A 19,466-nucleotide genomic window follows, 5' to 3' on the forward strand; every position below is an offset into this window, starting at 1 on the left:
AATATTCAGTGCCTCAAGTACTGCGAGGTAGCTCAGTTGTCAGGAGAAAAAGTGATTTGTTTTCTTTTATCTGTCACTTAATAGTCATGATTTGGTGATTCTTGAATTTGTTAGAGGAAAAAAAAGTACTGTAATGTTGAATGGTGAAGGGTATGTGGTCTCTTTCTCCCTTTTGTAAAGGCTCTCAGGCAACTACAACTTCTTTCTTGTCTCTTACCCTATCCCAGTCAGGCCTCTTACTATGGACTGAGACTTTCCAGTCTGCATTTAACACATAATTATGTTGGGGAAAGGAGTGAGAGGAGGGAGGAGAAAGCAAAGAGCACGGAAAATTAGTTGGAGAAAGAAAAAAGGATTTTTTTCTTTTTTTTCCTCATTGAGAGAAGGAAAGGAACAATTGTTCTGGCATCCTCTCCAGTTTAAAGCATGCATGAAAGAGGTTGGGAACCTTCACTGTATGTGAGCAGATGCATTGCTCTTCCAGAGGTCATGGTAGACTTGGACTGTGAAAAAGCAACCTGAAGGGCTGAGGTTGAAGGATTGTCTATAATCCCTTCAGGCTTCAGGCTGTAAGATGCACAAAATGGTAGGAGTGCCTCTGGTGTCCTTACCTTGCAGTCAGTCTTCTGCATCCATGCTTGACCTGAGCCCTTAAGTAATTCAGAGGCCAGGTAAAGATTTTGTGTGATTTAGATCTTCAGAATAAGATGGGCAAGCAGAAAATGGACACCAGCTGTTATGATGCAAGAAGATAGCTTCATCCTGATAAAATTTGCTTCCTTTTGGGGGCAGGGACGGAGGAGTGTTGGCCCGTCCTGGGTGGAAGCTGGCCATGAATATGATAGATACCAAATACTCAGCTGGGGTCTGGGCTTCCTAATCCAGAAGGGACTTCTAATTCACATAGTTAAAATGATATTTATGGATCAGTATATTGGTAAGATGTCCCACTTATGTCCCTCCCAGTGTAGAAAATCTAGGCCAGGTTAAAGCCCTTGCAACCTTAAAGACATCAGCAAAACTAATCATAGCATTCAAACTAGAGAGTGACACTTCAAACCTAGGTCAGCTAGCCATAATTGGAGGAAGAAGTGAAGGGAGAGGAATGTAGTGCAAGGAAAAACTGAAACTCTAGCAAGAAAATCATTTGCAGTTTAAAAGAACTGACGCTTAACTGATTTGACTTTTCTCACATATATTATACGATAATTTTCCATTATAATAGCACCACTGTTTCCTTTTGGTTTTTTTTACCACTTTGTCTCTTTTTTATTTTTTTATTTATTTTTTTTCTGAATAGCATCTCATTTGAAACAAAATCATTAACCTTTTGCCTGTCTATAAATATGAGCTGCTTATGGACATTGCTGGAAGTGTTTTTATATCAAGGCCACTTATAAATACTTATAATTAATACTTGTTGTAATTATGGATTTTAACTGTTAAAATAAACAAGCAGTTCTTATTTGCTGACAGAGAGGATTTGAAGAAAGATTATCTCTAAAATATCAGCCATTAATTATCAAAATCTAGAATAATGCACGAACTAGTTATCTCCTTATACAAATAAAGTCAGGTGTCTTGAGAGCTATTAAATTGAAATCTGACATTCTTATGTTAAAAAACCTTAAAAAAGCAATGTGAATAAATTAATATATGAAACACCAAGTATAGTCACTTCTGCAGACTTGCTGTTTTATAAAGGAATGACTGGGAGTTTTGCATAACTTAAGCAAGACAATTGCTAACAAGTCCTTTGACTGGAGGGGTATATGAAATGGTGTTCTGTCAATACTAGCACCATTTTGTCTAGGCTAGCTTTCATTTACTTCTCAGAATAGCTACTGTAGAGAGTAAAGGTCCCTATTAGTAGCACAGGTCTAGCACTTTTCTAGGAAACTTCTGTACTGGAGTATGGTATTGCATTAAGTCTTCACAAGAATGTAATTTATAACATTTTTCATAAGTGGATATAATTAAAACAAAGCTTTCAATAAAATATGAATGTTTCGTTATGCTGTTTAAGACAATTTATAACCTTTGTTTTAACCTTGTCAAATGATAGCATTGCAATATTGCATGTTTCCACCTATAGAAAAAGAATATCCTTTCTGACTCAACATAGAAGAGAATCAAAATTTTAAATATTTACATTTCCTGCAGAGGATATTTATGTTATATTAATGTTTATTTTTTCCAAAGTTTGACTATCAGTCATGGCAATCTCACATTGCAGAACTCATTTAATTGCTCATCAGTAAAAAAAAAATTTAATTTGTTGGGAGCTGGTAGTACTGGAGGGAGAAGCTGAAGGCATAATTGATAGAAGAAGATAAGGTAGGAAATGTGTGGGGAGGAAAGGGAATTACTGGTGAGGGATAAGCAAAAATTCATTTTTAAGACTGGACATAAATAAGAAGAAAGAGGAGAAAGAGGAAGAGTCTCAAGTTCTTCTTTAGAACACTGTAGAAGATAAAAGGTCAGAACCCAAAAAGAGGGATAAAGGATTTATTGAACATAATACTAAAAAAAAAAAAAAAAAAAAAAAGATTCCATTGGTTCTGTTCATAGGACAAACTTGTTTCATAAATAACAATAATAAACTTCTGTAAAAATGGGGCAAGACTGAAGGGAGAATGAAGGGATTGCCATAAATTTAACTGAACTCAATAAGCAATTTCAAAAAAAAAAGTCAAGATTTTTCAAAAAAAACCTGTAAATTTTCTGTAACTATTTTTTTAAGAAAAAATATTAAAAAAAAATGGGTTGCATAACTCAGAACCAAATATTTTAAGAGATTCTTTACTTTCCTTATATTCTCTCCAATGACATTAGAGAGAGCCTATGCTCATAACTTAGATTGGATACCTAACTTCTAAAGTGTGTTAGATAAGAAAAAATCCAACTTAAATGAAATTATGTTGATGTGAGCCAAAACAAAAGTCTTGCTTTATATGTTTTATTAGTAACCTGGAAAATATCTCAGCCTGAACAGACTCTCCCTTCTCTAACCCTACTCCCATTTTCTTCAGTCCAGCTAAACTAAACTTAACAAGAAAATATTTTTTTTCTTCATAGTGTTCAGTACATCACAGTGGTCCCTTCATGTTGGAGGGGAAGGATGCAATCTCTTCAAGGTGTGTGTGGGGGAGAAGTTGTCCTTCCTGTGTTTTGAAAAGGCTGTTCAAACAATTTGTCTAAGATTACATGACAAACTAGTAGCTAATATTGCTGTAATCCCATGCCACTGGCTTGGCTAGAAATCCATTCTCCCTTCTGTCATTGCACCTTTTATATAACTTAATTATAGCTTGTTTGTAAATTGCCAGAAGTATGGTAGGTATTTTACTGAGAGGTGTGAAGGTAAATCAAAGCTGTGCATGAGAGGTCAGAGGTTCTTGTTATCGGAAGATGAATATCACAAACAATAAAAGGGAAATGGAGAGTATTAAGTAATGTAGATAAATGACAGTCATTTAAGAACTTCTATTAATGTAATAACATTAAAAGCATTATTTTTGTTGATCTTTTGTAATGTCATTTTAAGTATTTAATTTTCTAGTACCCAGTATTTACTGTTTGCTCAAGGTGAGAAGGACATTAATCTATGGAAGAGATTCATTTTTATTTTGGTTATTGAAGTTGGTAATATTCCTAACATGTTCTGTGCACAGATACACAGAACAACAGTGGAACCATGCATATTTTTAGCAGGCACAGAGATGCCCAGATGGAATTTCACCTTAAGGGGTCCAGCAAATAAGCTATGTTACAAGTAGTTTGACTCCCAAATTAGCTGCTAGATTTATCTATAGAACAGAATTATCTATATGCAGATTTATCTGTAGAACAAGAACAGTGAATTTATCATATGCACTGAACTGTTTTTAAAAATACTTATTTTTTATATGGAAAAGGATTTTTTGAGTAAATGTTTATTCATCACTGAGATTAATTGGTGTGATTGAAAAGCCTTATTTGATATTTTGAATTTTTGTTTAGCTCTTCTACATAACTCTGTCTTTCATGAAGGAAATGTATAACAATCCTATACTATGGGTAGAACCCTCAATTATGGATGTAATTGCTGGTAGCAGACTGAAAAGCATACCTTCACAAACAGAACATCAGTCCTACTGTTGCTCTAAGAAGGGGTATAAAAACTTTGTAGAACTTGTTCTGTTGTGTTTTTGCAAGTGATCATTGATGAAAGTCGTGTCTTTTGACAGTACATCTTAGTTTGGAAACTGTAGTACGGCAAATTATTGAATACTAAGCACTCAATAAGCAATTTTTAGAGGACAAACTGTTTGAAGACTTTTTTCACTCAGACATAATGGAATCTTTCTTATATGCTTTTGCTAGTTGAAAACAGCAAAATAATAACTTTTTAATTGAAAAACTGGATGTATTTTTCTTCTGAATTATTGACTAGAGGTATTTGCTTAGTAATATATGCTGATTTCTAAATATAAGCCTCTGTTTACATAGTAAATGTAGTATAGTTTCAAGCCTTATGAAATTTCTCACCTGTCATTTCAAAGTTCTTTTTTTTTTTCCTTTTGAAACTTATTCATGATATAGTTTAACTACAGATGTAGCTAATTGTAGAAAACTGCTGTTTTCGGACCTTTGTAGCTTTACTAATTGCTTTCCAGAGAAAAGAAACACAGATGGTTAACCCAGAGAGGTTGTGGTGTCTCCTTCCTTGGAGATATTCAAAAGCCATCCAGATACAGTCCTGGGCAATGTGCTCTAGCTGACCCTGCTTGAGCAAGGGGGTTGGACTAGATGATCTGCAGAGGTCCCTTCCAACCTCAACCTTTCTGTGATTCTGTAAGAGAGGTCCCTTTTTTCCCTAACATTTTCCCATTAACTTACTTTCAGCATTATCATAAGCTAAGTGTTTTCATTTCTTTATTCTTTGTGTCATAGTTTATTCACGTGTAATGTCAGTGAGCTGTCATAATCAAATCTAAGTGGCATGTTCTTATAATCACTATCTATAAGAATGAACAGCTGTACAAGGTACAGATGGAAGGTGGACTAGATATCTACGCAGTAACGGCAAGGTCCTAACTGGTACCTGATCAACATATCTTCTGAGGATTAAACTGTGTCCTACTTGGATAAATCTAATCTCGAAGGTCTGAAAGATTGCTCAGTATGGCCAACCCCCAGGAGACCTTTGGCAGAGTGCCTTTTCCTTCTTACTTAATTACAGTAGGGGAGCATCAGTACTCCCATTTCTCTCTCTGTAAAAAGAGTTTAGGGCATTGGTCCTGAAGCACAGTGTTTGGAATAGGTTGAGAAGCACCTCCTGTTTGGGAGATGCCTCTTTAGATCAGACAAAATTTTAGGATTTTATTGATGTTTAAGGGAGTATTGGTTTGCACTCTTTTCTTTCAAAGAAGTAAGCTGATTACAGATGGCATTACTATTCAATTCAAAATCATTTTTCAAGGAAAAGGAGAGGACTGTGGAGTCAGATGTGCTACATCCTCAGAGTTAAGCTTTGCTTTCCAATTATATTCTTTAAGATCCATAAGGCTTGAAGGTTGAATTTCCTCATCAACACTTTCAGGCTGTTCTTTAAACCATTTCTCTTTTGAAGACAGCATGCTGAGCATGTGGTCCTGAGCTCTGAAGATTATTCTGGGGTGTTTTTTTCTTTTTTTTCTGTTTTATTTCATGTGATCTTCATTTGTTTTGCCATTTCTTATTAAAAATAAATTGAAACTATTGCTCATTTCCAAAGTTTATAATTTTTGTGACTCTTTTAGTCCTCTCATCCTTGTAGTATCACCCTTCAGTAGCACTGTTATAAACTTGTAAAAGGTTTGGTCTTATTTCTTTATTGGTAACTAAATTGTTTAAATATAGAAAGTATTCTAGAGTGAACAACTCCTGACTGTTTGAAATTCCCACAGTAAGTTCAGATTTGGCTCTTGCCACCTAAGAGAGGTTATGGGTAAAGCCCATCTGGAGTCTGTCATGTTCACTGATTACAGAGTAATTACTCTATGCATTTTTGAGGCATGCAGGTACAAAAAAAGGATTTTGAATGATAGATTCAGGGAACCTTGAGATGTATTTCTGCTGGACTTTCTGCAGAATGCAATCCAAAAGTGTCTCATTGCCTATGTGGTTCAGGTTGCCTGAATCACAACAACAAAAATGCAAACAGGATTTTTTTTAATTGTTCATAATTGCCTATACATGCATTTAATAAACTGGTACAAAATAACTGTTATTTGCTGGCTGAAGCTCTTTAAGTAATTCCTGTGTTAACAAGCTGCTGGCTGAATTTAAAGTATTGATTGTGCAAACAGAGCACTTACAATGAAAAAAATATAGCTTCTAAAAATGATAAGTAGCAGACTTTCTATCTCCACTTGCTCAAAAATTAAATAAATAGTAAATAAAAACTGATTGCATGCTAGTTTTCAGGATTATTTTCAGGGCCTTCAGGGTTTGTTTTTTGAGTAGGCATTTGTTAAGTGTTAAATATACTGATGAGTTTGAGGGTGGAAAGCATTGTTTATAAATGGCAAGCAGGAAAGAACAGAATTTGTGGCAAATACAGTCTGCAGTGGTTGAAGCGGCTGAAGAACAAAATAACCTAGTCTCATCTCAGCTGTATAAATTCAGTCAGAATGCTTCCACTTTTTTGACCTAAGGAGAGCAGCATGTTTTGAATAATCAAGAAGAGATATGTTTAGTACCTTAACTGGTTAAATGTAAACTGGCTTAGAGTCTAAACCCTAAATTCTGATATAGCAAACAATATGAACCCATTCAGACTTGCTCATTCCTGTTATTTTCCTTTCTCTGAATTGCTGCTGTTGTCACTTCTAAATTCCCTGGAGGAAGTGAAAAAAAAAGTCTGTTTTTCCCTACCAATCTTGTTTATTAGGCACCACTTTCTCCCCTGTAAATTACTTGCCATTCTAATTCTTCAGCAATAAAACTGAAGAAGTCTGTGTGGGGCTGCAATAAAACTGAGAGTATATTAAAAAAAAAAAAAAAAGAGAGAGAGAGAGAGAGAAGATGAAGTCTCTACACACTATCCATACCGGTGAGCTTAGCTCCATAATTACAGTTTTATGCGAGAGTTTCTTGATCATTCAGAAATATATGAAAATAAACATGGATTTCTGCTCAACATGGTTGGCAGACCAGAAAGGACAGGAACACAGAAGAAGATTATATCACCTGTAGAATGAATACATTTATTTTATTCTTTAGGAAGAGGTTGTATGGGATATTTAGCTTAAACAACTTGTATGAATTAAAAACATTGAGTATAACAGAATGAAGGCAGTGTTGCTTTCTAAATTACCGATTGATAATTGTTTCTGTTGTGGAAGTACGGTTAATAAAGTTTTGCCAATCCAATTTGCTATAGTCTCTCAGTTTCTTCCCAGTATAAATGGTTCTGGCTAGCATATATTGTAACATTACTAACATAGAAATTGCAATACTGAGTAATTTAAAACAGCTGATGATTTCTCAGGTTCCCATTTAATTCTATCCAAGTGAAGTTAATGTGGGTCATAATTTTACAGAGATCCAACTCAGTTACCTTTTTACCTCCCTCCCTAATCTATACTGTGCTATATACAGGTATCAATTTACTAGAATGAGTTTCCTTTTAAAAATTATCTGCATGCCGTCCTAAATTATGCAGGCTTCCAACCTGGCATCCACTGGCAGGCTGTCACTTCAAAGGAATGCTGGAAAATGTAGGAATTACTGTGGCAGGAAGATGGACCAGCCTTCCTCCTTTCCCCTGGTGGCTCTCCTACAATAATTGTAGCACAGTACTTGGAACAAATTTGGACAAAAAAGAATCCAAAAATAAATCATTGGTCTATAGCAAATACTATTTTTTTTAACAATATTACAGTCTACCAAAACACAATCAAAACAATAAAGACTTTTTTTAATATACCTGTATTTCATTTTAATAGATGATTTTTAATTATCTTTATGTCCTTTTCAAACATTTCCAGCACCAGAAATGCAGATTGCGTTATCCTACAGATCTGTTAATATTGTTCTTAGAATATGTTTCCCACTGATTTGAAAGCATATCTAATGAAACTGCTGCTTTATTATTGTAAATTATCAGATTTTCTTATGCTCTCCTTAATATTTCTCTTTCAATAGAATACATATAAACTGATTTGAATTAACTGATAAAATCATTTGATATGCTGGCTTTAAAATATATCATTTGATACTCTAATGATCTTCTATTGATTTAATAAGCTGTTTTGTATATATCTAGTTGAGGAAAATAACTTGATCAGCTTGATCATGTATGAAATGCTTCATTTTAAGCACCACAAGATATGCAAAAAGCTAGAGCTTTCATTTGAAACAATCTCATAAATAGTTGTAAAAGAAGGGGATATTGTCTGTGTCATGGATTATTTGGAATCACATAGTTTCCTCGAGGGCTAGTGCTTGCTGACACATTTTCTTATTTTAGTAAAGGTTTTGAAACAAAACTATTGTACCAAATAAGTTTGAACTAAGAAAATATGGCTGCATAATGAAATTACATTGCATTTTCCTCCCATTTCTATATGCTTTTTTTCCAAGTTTTGAAATTGCAGACATCATAATAGGCTAAATTCACTTTGCATTAATTAATTATGGTTAAAATGCAGGTCTGTAGTTTATTATTGCAGGAATATTCCCAGTTCATTGCCAGTTAAGTTGATTAGTTTTATTTCTTTCCAAAGTGGTACAAAATGAATGTTAGTCTTGAAGAAGTGAACTAGAGTAGGCAGCCTTAGAATCAGTGGAAAAATAAGATTGCTTTTTCCTTTATTCCTTTATTTTGTGTGTGCATATGATGAATCAATTAGAGAAATAAATGGTTTGTTTTATTCTGTAAAATAATTTTGCTCTAAAATTTTCAAAAAGGTGAAAAGCCCAATCATTCATAATAAAGACATAGCTATAAAATTAGCATTAGCACGAATATACTGAATTTGTTTATTGCTCGTATTTGTAGGGTTAATAACTTTATCAATGATGAAAGAAATGCATTACTTCTGTCTCTCTGCTGAAAGGGTGCTTCAGTGCTAAAGACTTACAACTTTAGTTGTTCCTTCCAGTGCAGTAAGATTTTTCCATCTTGAAATTCTAGGGAGGAGACTAGGTGAAGGATGCATTGATTGCTGTTAGCAGCTTCTGGAAGTCACATATTATCAACATGCCATTTCTGTTGTGGTTTGCAGACTGTCAGCAGCCAGCCACCCCTTGTCACCTCCCTGTGACATGGATTCGAGTAGCTCTGAGGAGTTCTACCAGGCTGTTCACCATGCCGAGCAAACCTTCAGGAAGATGGAGAGCTACCTGAAGCAACAGCAGCTCTGCGACGTTATCCTGATTGCAGGGAATCGCAAGATACCTGCGCATAGGTAGGACATAAACGTATGGTATTGAAACTATGACAGTAAAGGTTTTGCATCTGCTTATTTCATGAACAGTACTTTCTGTGGTCTCTTATACTTGCTTTGCACTTGCTATAAGCACTACAAAGGTAACTGGCTGCATACTTTTAAGGAAGGGCCTTTAAAGCTTTTTGGGTTTTTTTTTTTTAAAGACAGATTTTAATAGTGTAGGTAGCACTCGACTAGTAAACTTTCTACTGTGAGTGTGCCAAAATATTCTCCATGTTGTAATGCTGTTCATCTGTGACTGGAATGGAATTTCTAAAATGGGATGCTGTACAGCTACAGGGAACACAGCATCATTTTTAGCTCACAGTCGGGTCATGCTGCTGAGTCTCTCCTGTGGAGTCTCTCAGACCAAAATACACTTAGAGTAAAATAATACTGAACACTGAATTCCCATGAACCATTATTTTGAATGAACTGAAAGATATCTCAATTACTTTTAATAGTAATTATGACTATAAAAATATAATGGTATTAACATTTGTAAAATTCTATAAGGTGATATGGTATTAAAGCAGACAATATACATGGAACCATGCTTGGGTTCAGATTATCATTAGAACTTAAAATACTCATTTTTCATTGAGATCTTGATCTTAATTGTAGCCTTTCATTTAATGGATGTAAATGAAAATCCAGTCCTACAGCATCTACTGAAATACACAGAATGCTTTTGAGTTCCAGGTTAGAGAACAAGTCTCTGTGCATTTGAACTGTATATAAAGCTGCAAGCTGATAATGACCTGTCCTCTGCCTGTGCCCTGGTTTCTCTGCTGAGGCACTATATCCAGGAAAAGGCTAGGATTGCCCCAGTAGGAAGGACTACACACAGCCAGTGTATTTCTGTATTCATAAATTAGCTTTCTGGTGTAGAGGAGTACTGTAAGGTCATCTTTGCAGCTTTGACCTCACAAAGTTCTTTCTGCCCCAAGTGAAGACAGGCACAGAGACTATTCTTTGTGCTGTTGTACAGAAAGGTTGCATACTAGATATTCCAGCTCTCATAATAGTAAGATGCGTGGAATATGCAAGACTGAGAAGTCAAAGCCATTGTTAAAATATGAAAAAGTAAAAATAGGCAAGAAACATCATCAAAGTATTTAAATTATCCCCATAATTATAGTAAGTGAGAAAAAACTCCACTTAACAAGCCATAACATTAAGATGGACCTAGATAGTTTGCAGCACACATAAGACAGAAGCGTAAAGTCTGCTTAGTTTGAGGTCTGTAGCTGCAATAAACACAGGAAACTTCCTCCTCTTCCTTTGGCCTTTTTTTTATCTTAAGACCCTGTTCCTACTATCACATGTTCTAAGAGTTACCACTTTCACTCTTCCTTCCTTGCCTTGATATGCTCTGATTCCCAGAAGACAGCAAAGTCCCTAATATTTTCTACCCACCAAGTTAACAACTGACTCTACTTCTGTGCTCCAGTGTTTTGCCCTGTATAACATACTTTGCAGCTGACACTATGCATCCCTGGTAATTGTAATGTGATGCTATTTTTATATAAATCACCAAGATCTTTTCTTTATGGATATAATAAGTACAAAGAATACTAAATAGTACTAAACTTTAGTCTTTCAGTCCTTCTGCATTTACTGGATTCCACAGCTGCAAAATTTGCCTTAAGATGTTGTCCATCCAGAAGAAAACTGGAGTGATAAAGACCTTTTACCATCCTAAGGACTTCTAAACTATGTCCAATTTAACCTCCCTATATATTACTAAATTCAAAGCAGTGGAACTCTGTAGAAAGAATGGGAAATGGGTTGTTCTTACCTGAAAGTTATTTGGTCCGTTTTTGCCTTTCAGATTTTCAGGCACAAATAAGGTGAAAAAAAAAAAATTATGCAATGCCTGAATTTACATCCTTAAACTGGACTAAAAAAAGACATATGACATACATACAAATATTACACATTTGGTGCTGTTTGCCCTATTTAATGTTTTATTTAGAATAAACCACTACATTTTTACCAGTATAAATATTTTGGTAGACTGCATAGTTTGGAGAGAGGGTGAAGAGAAAACTGTCACTGTACATTTTTTTTAATAGTTTAGCTCCTTCTCCCCACAATTTTCAAGACAGCTGTTCATGTTTGTATTACAGCCTGACAGTAGTAAATTTCATTTCACATTTGTCATTTCAATTCTACAGCATATCTAAATCCTTCTGGAGCTGGAAAAATACCTTAATAAGGGGAAGATTGACCATGAAATAATAACCAAAATCTAATTCAGATTTTGTAATAAACCTTCAGACATTTTTCCATTTGATATTTTACTTATCTGTGATCTGCAGTCAAAGGACCAAATCACAAAGAATTGGCAAAGCAACTGCTGAATGATGTAGAATTGAAAAGATTGTTTTAAATAGACTGATGTTTTGTCTAACAAGACAAAATGCGGTGAAGGGTGATCTGAATTTTGTGTTTCTTTACAGTGTTTGCTCTATGTTTCGTTAGACAGTTGTGGCTGGGCAGAAGGAAAGAAGGCTTCTGGTTTAATCTTGCTTGTTTAATCCTAGAATATAATTTAAATTGAAAGAGACCTGGAGTCTGATTCAGCTGTCCCCACTCAAAGCAACATCAGCTAGAAAGTTAGATTCAATTCCAAGGTTAGATCAGGTGTTCAGGGTCATATCCACTTAGGTTTTAAATATCTGCATGCATGGAGGTTCCACAACTTCTCTTGGCAACCTGTTCCAATTTTTGATCATCCTCACTGTCCTTGATGGCCCTGATGACATGGCTTCTAGAAAGATTCTTGGAGTTGTAGCTCAGGCTGACCAGTCTTTACATCCTCAGATCTTTCTCCTTGCCCTTCTCGAGGACTGATGTGAACATTTGTCTTTTCCTACTCTTCAGAAACCTCCCCCAACTGCTGTGACCTTTCAAAGATGATAGAGAGTCTTGTTTCAGTGATATTGGCCAGCTCTTTGAGACACTTCTCTTTGAATACATCCTATCTGGTCCCATGGACTTGTGTATATCCAATTTGCTTAAAGTGCCCCCTGCCTACATCTTCCTTTATTGCAGGTAGTACATTATCACCCTACTTATGCTGCCACTAGGCACAGGGACCTGGGAGTCCTGAAAGTGGACCTTGCTAAAATTGGCTGAGACAAAGAAGGCATTAAGTAGCTTCGCCCTTTGTGAGTCCTTTGTCACGAGGTCCCTTCTTCACTGACCACTGGACAAAAGTTTTCCCGAGTCTTCCTTTTGCTGCCGATGTAACTACAGAAACCCTTCTTTCCCTTCACATCTCTTTCTAGCTTCATTTGCATCTGAGCTTTGGCTTTCCTAATTCCTTTTCTGTGTGGCTGGGCAAAGTCTCTGTGTTTCCACCAGCTAGTCCATACCTGCATCCACCTTCTGTATACTTCCTTTTTGCATTTTAGCTCAGTCAGGATCATTTCTGACATGCAGGGTTGTAATTTAATGTTCATTTTACTAACTTCTCTCAGGATCTACCATCTTAAACTCTCTCATCTCATGGTCGCTGCAGACAGGTTTGCCATCAGCTTTCACATTGCCCTCCCCTCCAAATTTTCCATTTTTTGTGAACAGCAGAGTGCCTACTCTAGTTAACTTTTATAAAAAGTAGGCTAGATAACATTTATTATATATTCCTGAGAACTTATAAAGAATCTGCTTGAGGAGGATACATGATCAGTATTTGTGGAGTTTATAAATTCAGCAAGTATATGAGAGGTAGAACTTATACAGTCCATGTATAAGATATATAAAATCTTATCCCAAATGAAATGAACACATATCAATGAAAATCCACTTAAAATTGTTTAATTTTGTTCAATTTAAAACATTATGTAGGCCGTAGTTTATACTGACTGTGTTACAGATTAATAAAATACAATTAATAAAAAATAAACACTCAAAATTATTGATTAAAAATCATTGATTGTCACATGTGCTCTTTTTTAATAGAATAATTTAAGCAAATACAGTATTTATATGCTACAATATAGTACAATTAAAAAAGCACTTTCAAAAAAGCAGTTCCAAACTTTCTACATTTATGCTAAACAATTACTATGATGAATTTAACAATAACAAGGATGAAAGGGATATTTTTCTTCATTTTTCTCTGATTTAGAAAAAAATCTAAGCAAAATAGGTATAAAAACCAAACAAAAATATTTTATGTAAGATTATATAACATCAATGTTTCTATTTCTTTAAAAATAAAAATTCAGTTAAAGAAATGCAAGTATATTGCATCGAATGAAATGAAAGACAAGTGGATTTTCTGCCATTGGTTCTTGTGCTTCTTCTTCCCAGTCAAAACCCCTCCAAACTTTATAATATCTCTACCATTTCAGGTTTCATTCTTGAGGGTATTTACCCTTTCTTGCCTCTTCTTAATCACCTGTCTTGATCATGTCTATTAGATAATTTTTCAAATGACTTTTTTTTTTCTCTAGAGAAGATGCTATTAGCATGCTATAAAATCTCTAAAGCTTTTATTGGAAGTATGCCAGGTAAGCTCTGGCCACAGACTGAATGCTGCCAAGTGTTTGTTGTTATTATTTTTTATTTTGGATCTTTTTTACATTTACATTTGTATTTCTCACAAAAAGGGGGAAAAGATCAGATTAAAAGGTAGGTCATAAACCATAATCAGGGAACTCTAGTTTCCCACTTGGAGACACCATGCCAAACTCTCAATCTTGTTATAGCTGCTTTTCACTGTTCTGGTGACTCAAACAGCTTTAAAATTATAATGTGCTTAAGCTTTTTCTTGGCTCTTGAACATAGTGGTTGTTTTATCTAATCCTCCAGGTTAGCAATATAATCTTTCAAATAGAGGAACAGCAAGAGAAAGTACAAACCACCCAAGTATTATAATGATCAACAAGCAACCAAAAAGGATACTGAGAAAGTAGGAAGACCTCTGTAACAGGCATTTGGGAAGACTAAAGTAGTTGATACTTAAATAAAGGTTAAAACAAAAGAGCAAAACTCAAATTTTTATTACACTAGGTAAATGGTTACTATAATATGCAGACATAACAATCAGATGTAAAAAAAAAAAATGTACCATAGAGAAAAATGCTAAAATAATAATTTCCCTTTAGTAGCTAACTTTCATTTTCTTCTGTTAAGCTGTTGCACTATTAACAGTCTCTCCTCATTTTAAAATATCATTAGTAACATGGATTTTGTAGCAATACGGGGATTCAATATTAGAGGAAAAGTGCTATAAGCATAGAACTTACTTATTTAATTAAAACAAAAAGCTCCTATATAACAGAGGTTGAATGTTCAATAAAAAACAGAAGAATCCTGTAAAAATTATAGGAGGAGATTTACATCCTGAAATTGCAATTCTGGCTTTTATTGCACTTGGTTAAACACTAAGAACTCAAGATTTTGAATGGGAAGAAACCAAGAACTCTAGATTTCTTTTTATATTATCAAGCATAGCTGAGTTTATTGTGAGAAAGCAGAGTTCTTTATTTCCTTTTTTCACTTATCATCGAAGAAACATAGGCACTTGAGTTCTTCCTGATGTTCAAGATAAGGGCTGAAACTCATATTGTAGATGAAAAGGTAGCACAGAAGGAATAAGAGAAAATTATAGCTTACATATAAAACTAAGAAATGTTTTAATATAGTTGCTGAAAGTTTTCCACAGCAAGTGAAAAGTAAAAAGTTGTTTGCCACAGAAAGTTTAGTTTTTTCTTCCTAAATACTGAAATAACTTCAACTGAACTTCTCTGACTACTCAGATATGAAATAGTGCAGCTTTCATATGCTATCATCCTGATCAGTTTACTAAACCTTTCTGAACAAACCGTAATGTATGTACTTTTTTCTTCAGCTCTTTAAGGAGAGAGGTCCTCTCTTTCAACACATTTTGAGTGCTACTATAGAAAGGTGAAGTTTAGAAAGAAAAAAAGTAGCATTAAAATATGCAAAGGGAGAGACAGAAAGTGAAAACTCATAGAAAAAAATGAATGGAGTAAGTTGAGCTGAAAGGAGAGATGGAGAGATAAAGAACCAGGCAGAGAATGAAAGATGGTATAAAGGCAGGAGATGAAAGAGGTAGAAAGCACAATGTACAGTGCAAAGATTCAGCTGACCGTCTTGCATTAGTCAGTGGCAGATGTTCATGGAAAGAATGCAATATAAGCAGAACAAAACTATCTTGTCCTGTGTACACCCTCAGATTTCTGTAATTAAGGTTTTAGGAACTTTCTGAGTCAAATACTGCATCTAGACTGTAGTGTTTAACACAACCTATCACTGATGAGTTTAAAAACAAATTATTCAAACACTGTGTTTGGGACAGAACAAAACAAAAAAAATCCTGCTACTAGGGGACAGCAGCCAGGCAATTTAGATAAGCATAAAATATTCACCTTGATAGATAACTTTTGATCCTTTTTTTTTTTTAAAGGAAATAGTAGTCAAAGAATACTCCCTGTTAATGAGAATAGTGTTAATACTTTCAAAAGACTTTCTGTGACCTCCATTGTGAACTTTCTTGTTTTTCATTTGTGCGTTTTCCAGACATAAAAAACCTTAAGTTCATGTAATTGAGACATTTTGGACATGTAGCTTCTGCCTATAGATTACTGTGATAGTGACTGCATGGACAATTTAAAGATTTTGCACATGCAGAAATGTGCCTTGAGTTTTGAAGGTAATTTCTGAGAATGTAAAGTTGGTTCTTAACTTGAATTTTGATTTCGATATGGCCATGTATCTAATCTCATTGTAATCAATGGAGAACTATAGTTTATATTACCTAAACACCTGTATATGATGCTAACTGAGGTGCCCTTAAGCATTCTCACACGTTGATGTGAAGTTGATCCATAAGCTACAAGATCTGCAAAGCCCTTCTGGAAAGGTGTTTGGAGGCCAAGTGGCATCTCAGGCACTTGTGTTTGACAACTAAATTGATCCTGTAGTCTGGAGCCTGGAGATATGACCAAATTTGGATGTCTCCTTCAAGATTAGCTGAATAGTACTGTAGGCTTCTTCAGCAGAATCAGCTAGATCTCAGTATTGTGGAAGGAGGTGCAAAAGACAAAATGGGACAGAAGCCATTTTTTATTTTCATCAAATATTGAAAGCCATTTTCTTGAACAGAAAGTGTTATAGGAAGAGGTAAAATTATCTGTTCATAAACTAGATGTTGTGACTACCAGGGTTGCCATATCCATATTGCTCATTAAGAATGACTTATAGTTCATGCTAATTTCTGAAGCATGCCCAGGAATTGGTAGCTAGACCAAAACTGTGTCAGGGGCTATATGAGTGAATTAAGAGTGGAGTTGTTTAACACAACCTATCTTCTATGAATTTAAAAACAGATTATTCAGACAAAGTGGTTGGAACCCATTTGGTACGCAGGAATGTTCCATTATGCTATTCAATTTTTCAAACAGATGTAGCCTAAGATGTAGCCTGAGATCTTGACTCCAAAGATCTTGAGTTAAGCTTCTGAATTAACTGAGTTAAGCTCATCATCCGGATAATGTTGCATAGATGGCAAATGTGTTTAAATTAGCAATGCTATTTTTAATAAGATTGCATAAATAACAGTGAGTTGACCATACAATTTGTGCCAGAAAAGGATAATAGGTATCCTAGGAAAGAAGGTAGAGTTCTGAACTGCAGCAAAGTCAAGTTACAGGACAGGCGCATTTTTTTTCCTAGAAATCACTATATGTGCTGACTGTCTGTTCAAGAATAAAGTTAAAGGACATGTGCTGAAAAAGAGCTACAGATATATTTTCAAGGGATGAAATGTGTTGATTAGTATCAAAATGTGAAGTTATTAAAACTAGGTACTACTGTTATTACTTTAAAGAGTGGAAGCAAATGCAATAAGTGAAATAGGCTTCGAAGGCCTAAAGAATCAGGGATAAGATGTCTTAGAAAGACGGTTAAGAGCAATGTGAAGCTGCTTAGTATCCCTGAGATGCTTTGGGGTATGCTGCTTGTCTTTCACCTGGTGGTCCAGAAAGGTGAAGGTTTTTCAATGCTGATGAATTGGACACCCTCAAATATATGAAATTGGCACTAGACACCTGTTTAGGCAGCTGAGTCACTTCTCAGATGTAAATTGAAGTTGGGTAAATTGAAATTGATGGTTTTAAGAAAAAATAAGACTTAGAATGCTACATGGTATAAAATTAAAGCCCAGAATTAATAGGATTTTAAGATTAAGATAGTGACAACCTTGCAGAAAACAGATGACAGAATGCCAAAGGAAGTCATACAAGAATGATGTTGGTCAGAAAGGCCCAGATAGCCCACCACCAAAAAAGGATTTGAAGATAATGCACAAGGATATAACCAAACTGAGCTCTGTGAAGGAATAAGCTGTAGAGATAAAATAATAATAATGCATTATTGTACCATCTTTGTACAAAGGAGTTCTAAAATAAAAGAAAACAATGACAAATAGGTTAGGTGATGAAAAGCTCATTTCCAGAAGCGCAAAGGAGAGAGAGGGACAATGGCAGGTGGGAGAACACAGGCACCACCCTGACTGGCTATTCCCAGGCCTGCCTGAGGACAGCAATCAGCCAGCCATCAGGGGCTTATCTCCAAAAGCACAGAAGAGGTAGAGACACACTGATGGGCAGGGGAACCCAAATGACCTACTCAGAGGGAGAGACACACCCTGTCCAGGCTCTTCCCAGGAGAGCATCAGCCCCATGGGCCAAATGCGAAAGCCTGCAAGATGAGTCAAAGGGAGCTGCTCTCCAGAGCACACTTCAGACTGAGAGAGGGTCCTAGGGATATGGAAGTAATTGTGGGATGCAGGGGAAGAGGGTTTATGCATTATGGGGTTGCATAAGACTTATTATGGAATGTTTAGGGAAGGAACCAAATGCAGAGAAAGGGAGGGTTCTGAGTGACGGAGGGAGGAATAAATGTTTGTGAAACTAAAGGGATGAGGAGATAGAAAGGGCTGGTCTAATGTAAAAACTTTTGTGGTCAATATACTTGTATGGCCATGCCCTGCGCCTGATCGGTGCAGTCAGTCCTATCTTATTAAATTCCTTTCTAATCATTTTCCAGGGTGAGGGACTCTATGTGCATGTGAGTGTGTGGAGGTCTAAGTGCCAGCAACTGGAGTGAGACCACAAGTGACAGGGTCCATGTGTCTGGTGCCAGCAACTGGAGGAAGTGAGGGTCTGTTAGTGAGCATGTGGCCGCTAGCAAACATCAAACTGGACTAGCTGGTGAGTAGGTGACATGATCTGGGAGCCAGGGGTGTGTGAGTGTCTCTAAGGGTGAGACCATGGTGGAGTTGACTACCAGAGTGACAACACGAGTTCTGACCAACAGCCAGGGAGACTATAGCGTCTGGGGATCGACTGAAACCTGTTTGTGTGTGTGTGTGTGTGTGTGTGTGTGTGTGTGTGTGCGCGCACGCGCGTGTCTCTAGGAGTGAGGCACCTGGGAACAGCATGCCTCCAGGGGCACCTGGAGCCTCCAGGTGCACCCTACTGGGTGGACTGAGTGTCTCAGACCAGCTGCTGGAGGGATCCACACTGTACGTATGTAGATGTATGTACCATGGATGAACCTTCCTCCTGATCAGCCAGAGAAGGGAGCAGGAGGAGGCTGCTGGTGCTGTCCATGTTGAACTGTGTCACCAGCCATGTATATATATGCATATGTGTTGTACTTCTGTGTTTGTGTGGGCACCTGCTGGGAATACATTCACAGCCTCGCTACTGGTTGGACCTGGGGACATGTAGCTGCAGCAGCCTTGAGCCGCTGGATTTGGCCTCCGCCCCTAACCAAATATTCCTAAAAGCACATTAAAAATTTGAGCAGTCGGTTATTTTGAAGACTTCACAGATCTATCTCTGTACTTTCCTCAAACTTAATTCTGCTTTTCTGACATTTCTCTTGATAGCTCAAAGGAACTAAAATTGAATGATTCCTTTTCCTGGCCTGCAATTTTCTTCCTTTTCCTCTGGAGTTATATTG

The 19,466-nt window shown here is 36.1% G+C and overlaps 1 protein-coding gene across 1 annotated transcript in view; it reads left to right on the forward strand.

Annotated features, from left to right (window-relative positions):
- KLHL1 (kelch like family member 1) overlaps positions 1-19,466 on the forward strand; it is a 257,056-nt gene that overhangs the window by 56,069 nt on the left and 181,521 nt on the right. Inside the window, exon 2 of the mRNA XM_026120882.2 lies at positions 9,255-9,437. Coding sequence (XP_025976667.2) covers positions 9,255-9,437 — 183 coding nt within the window. The remainder of the gene's footprint in view (positions 1-9,254; positions 9,438-19,466) is intronic.

This window comes from Dromaius novaehollandiae, chromosome 1, assembly GCF_036370855.1.
Source record: "Dromaius novaehollandiae isolate bDroNov1 chromosome 1, bDroNov1.hap1, whole genome shotgun sequence".
NCBI lineage: Eukaryota > Metazoa > Chordata > Aves > Casuariiformes > Dromaiidae > Dromaius > Dromaius novaehollandiae.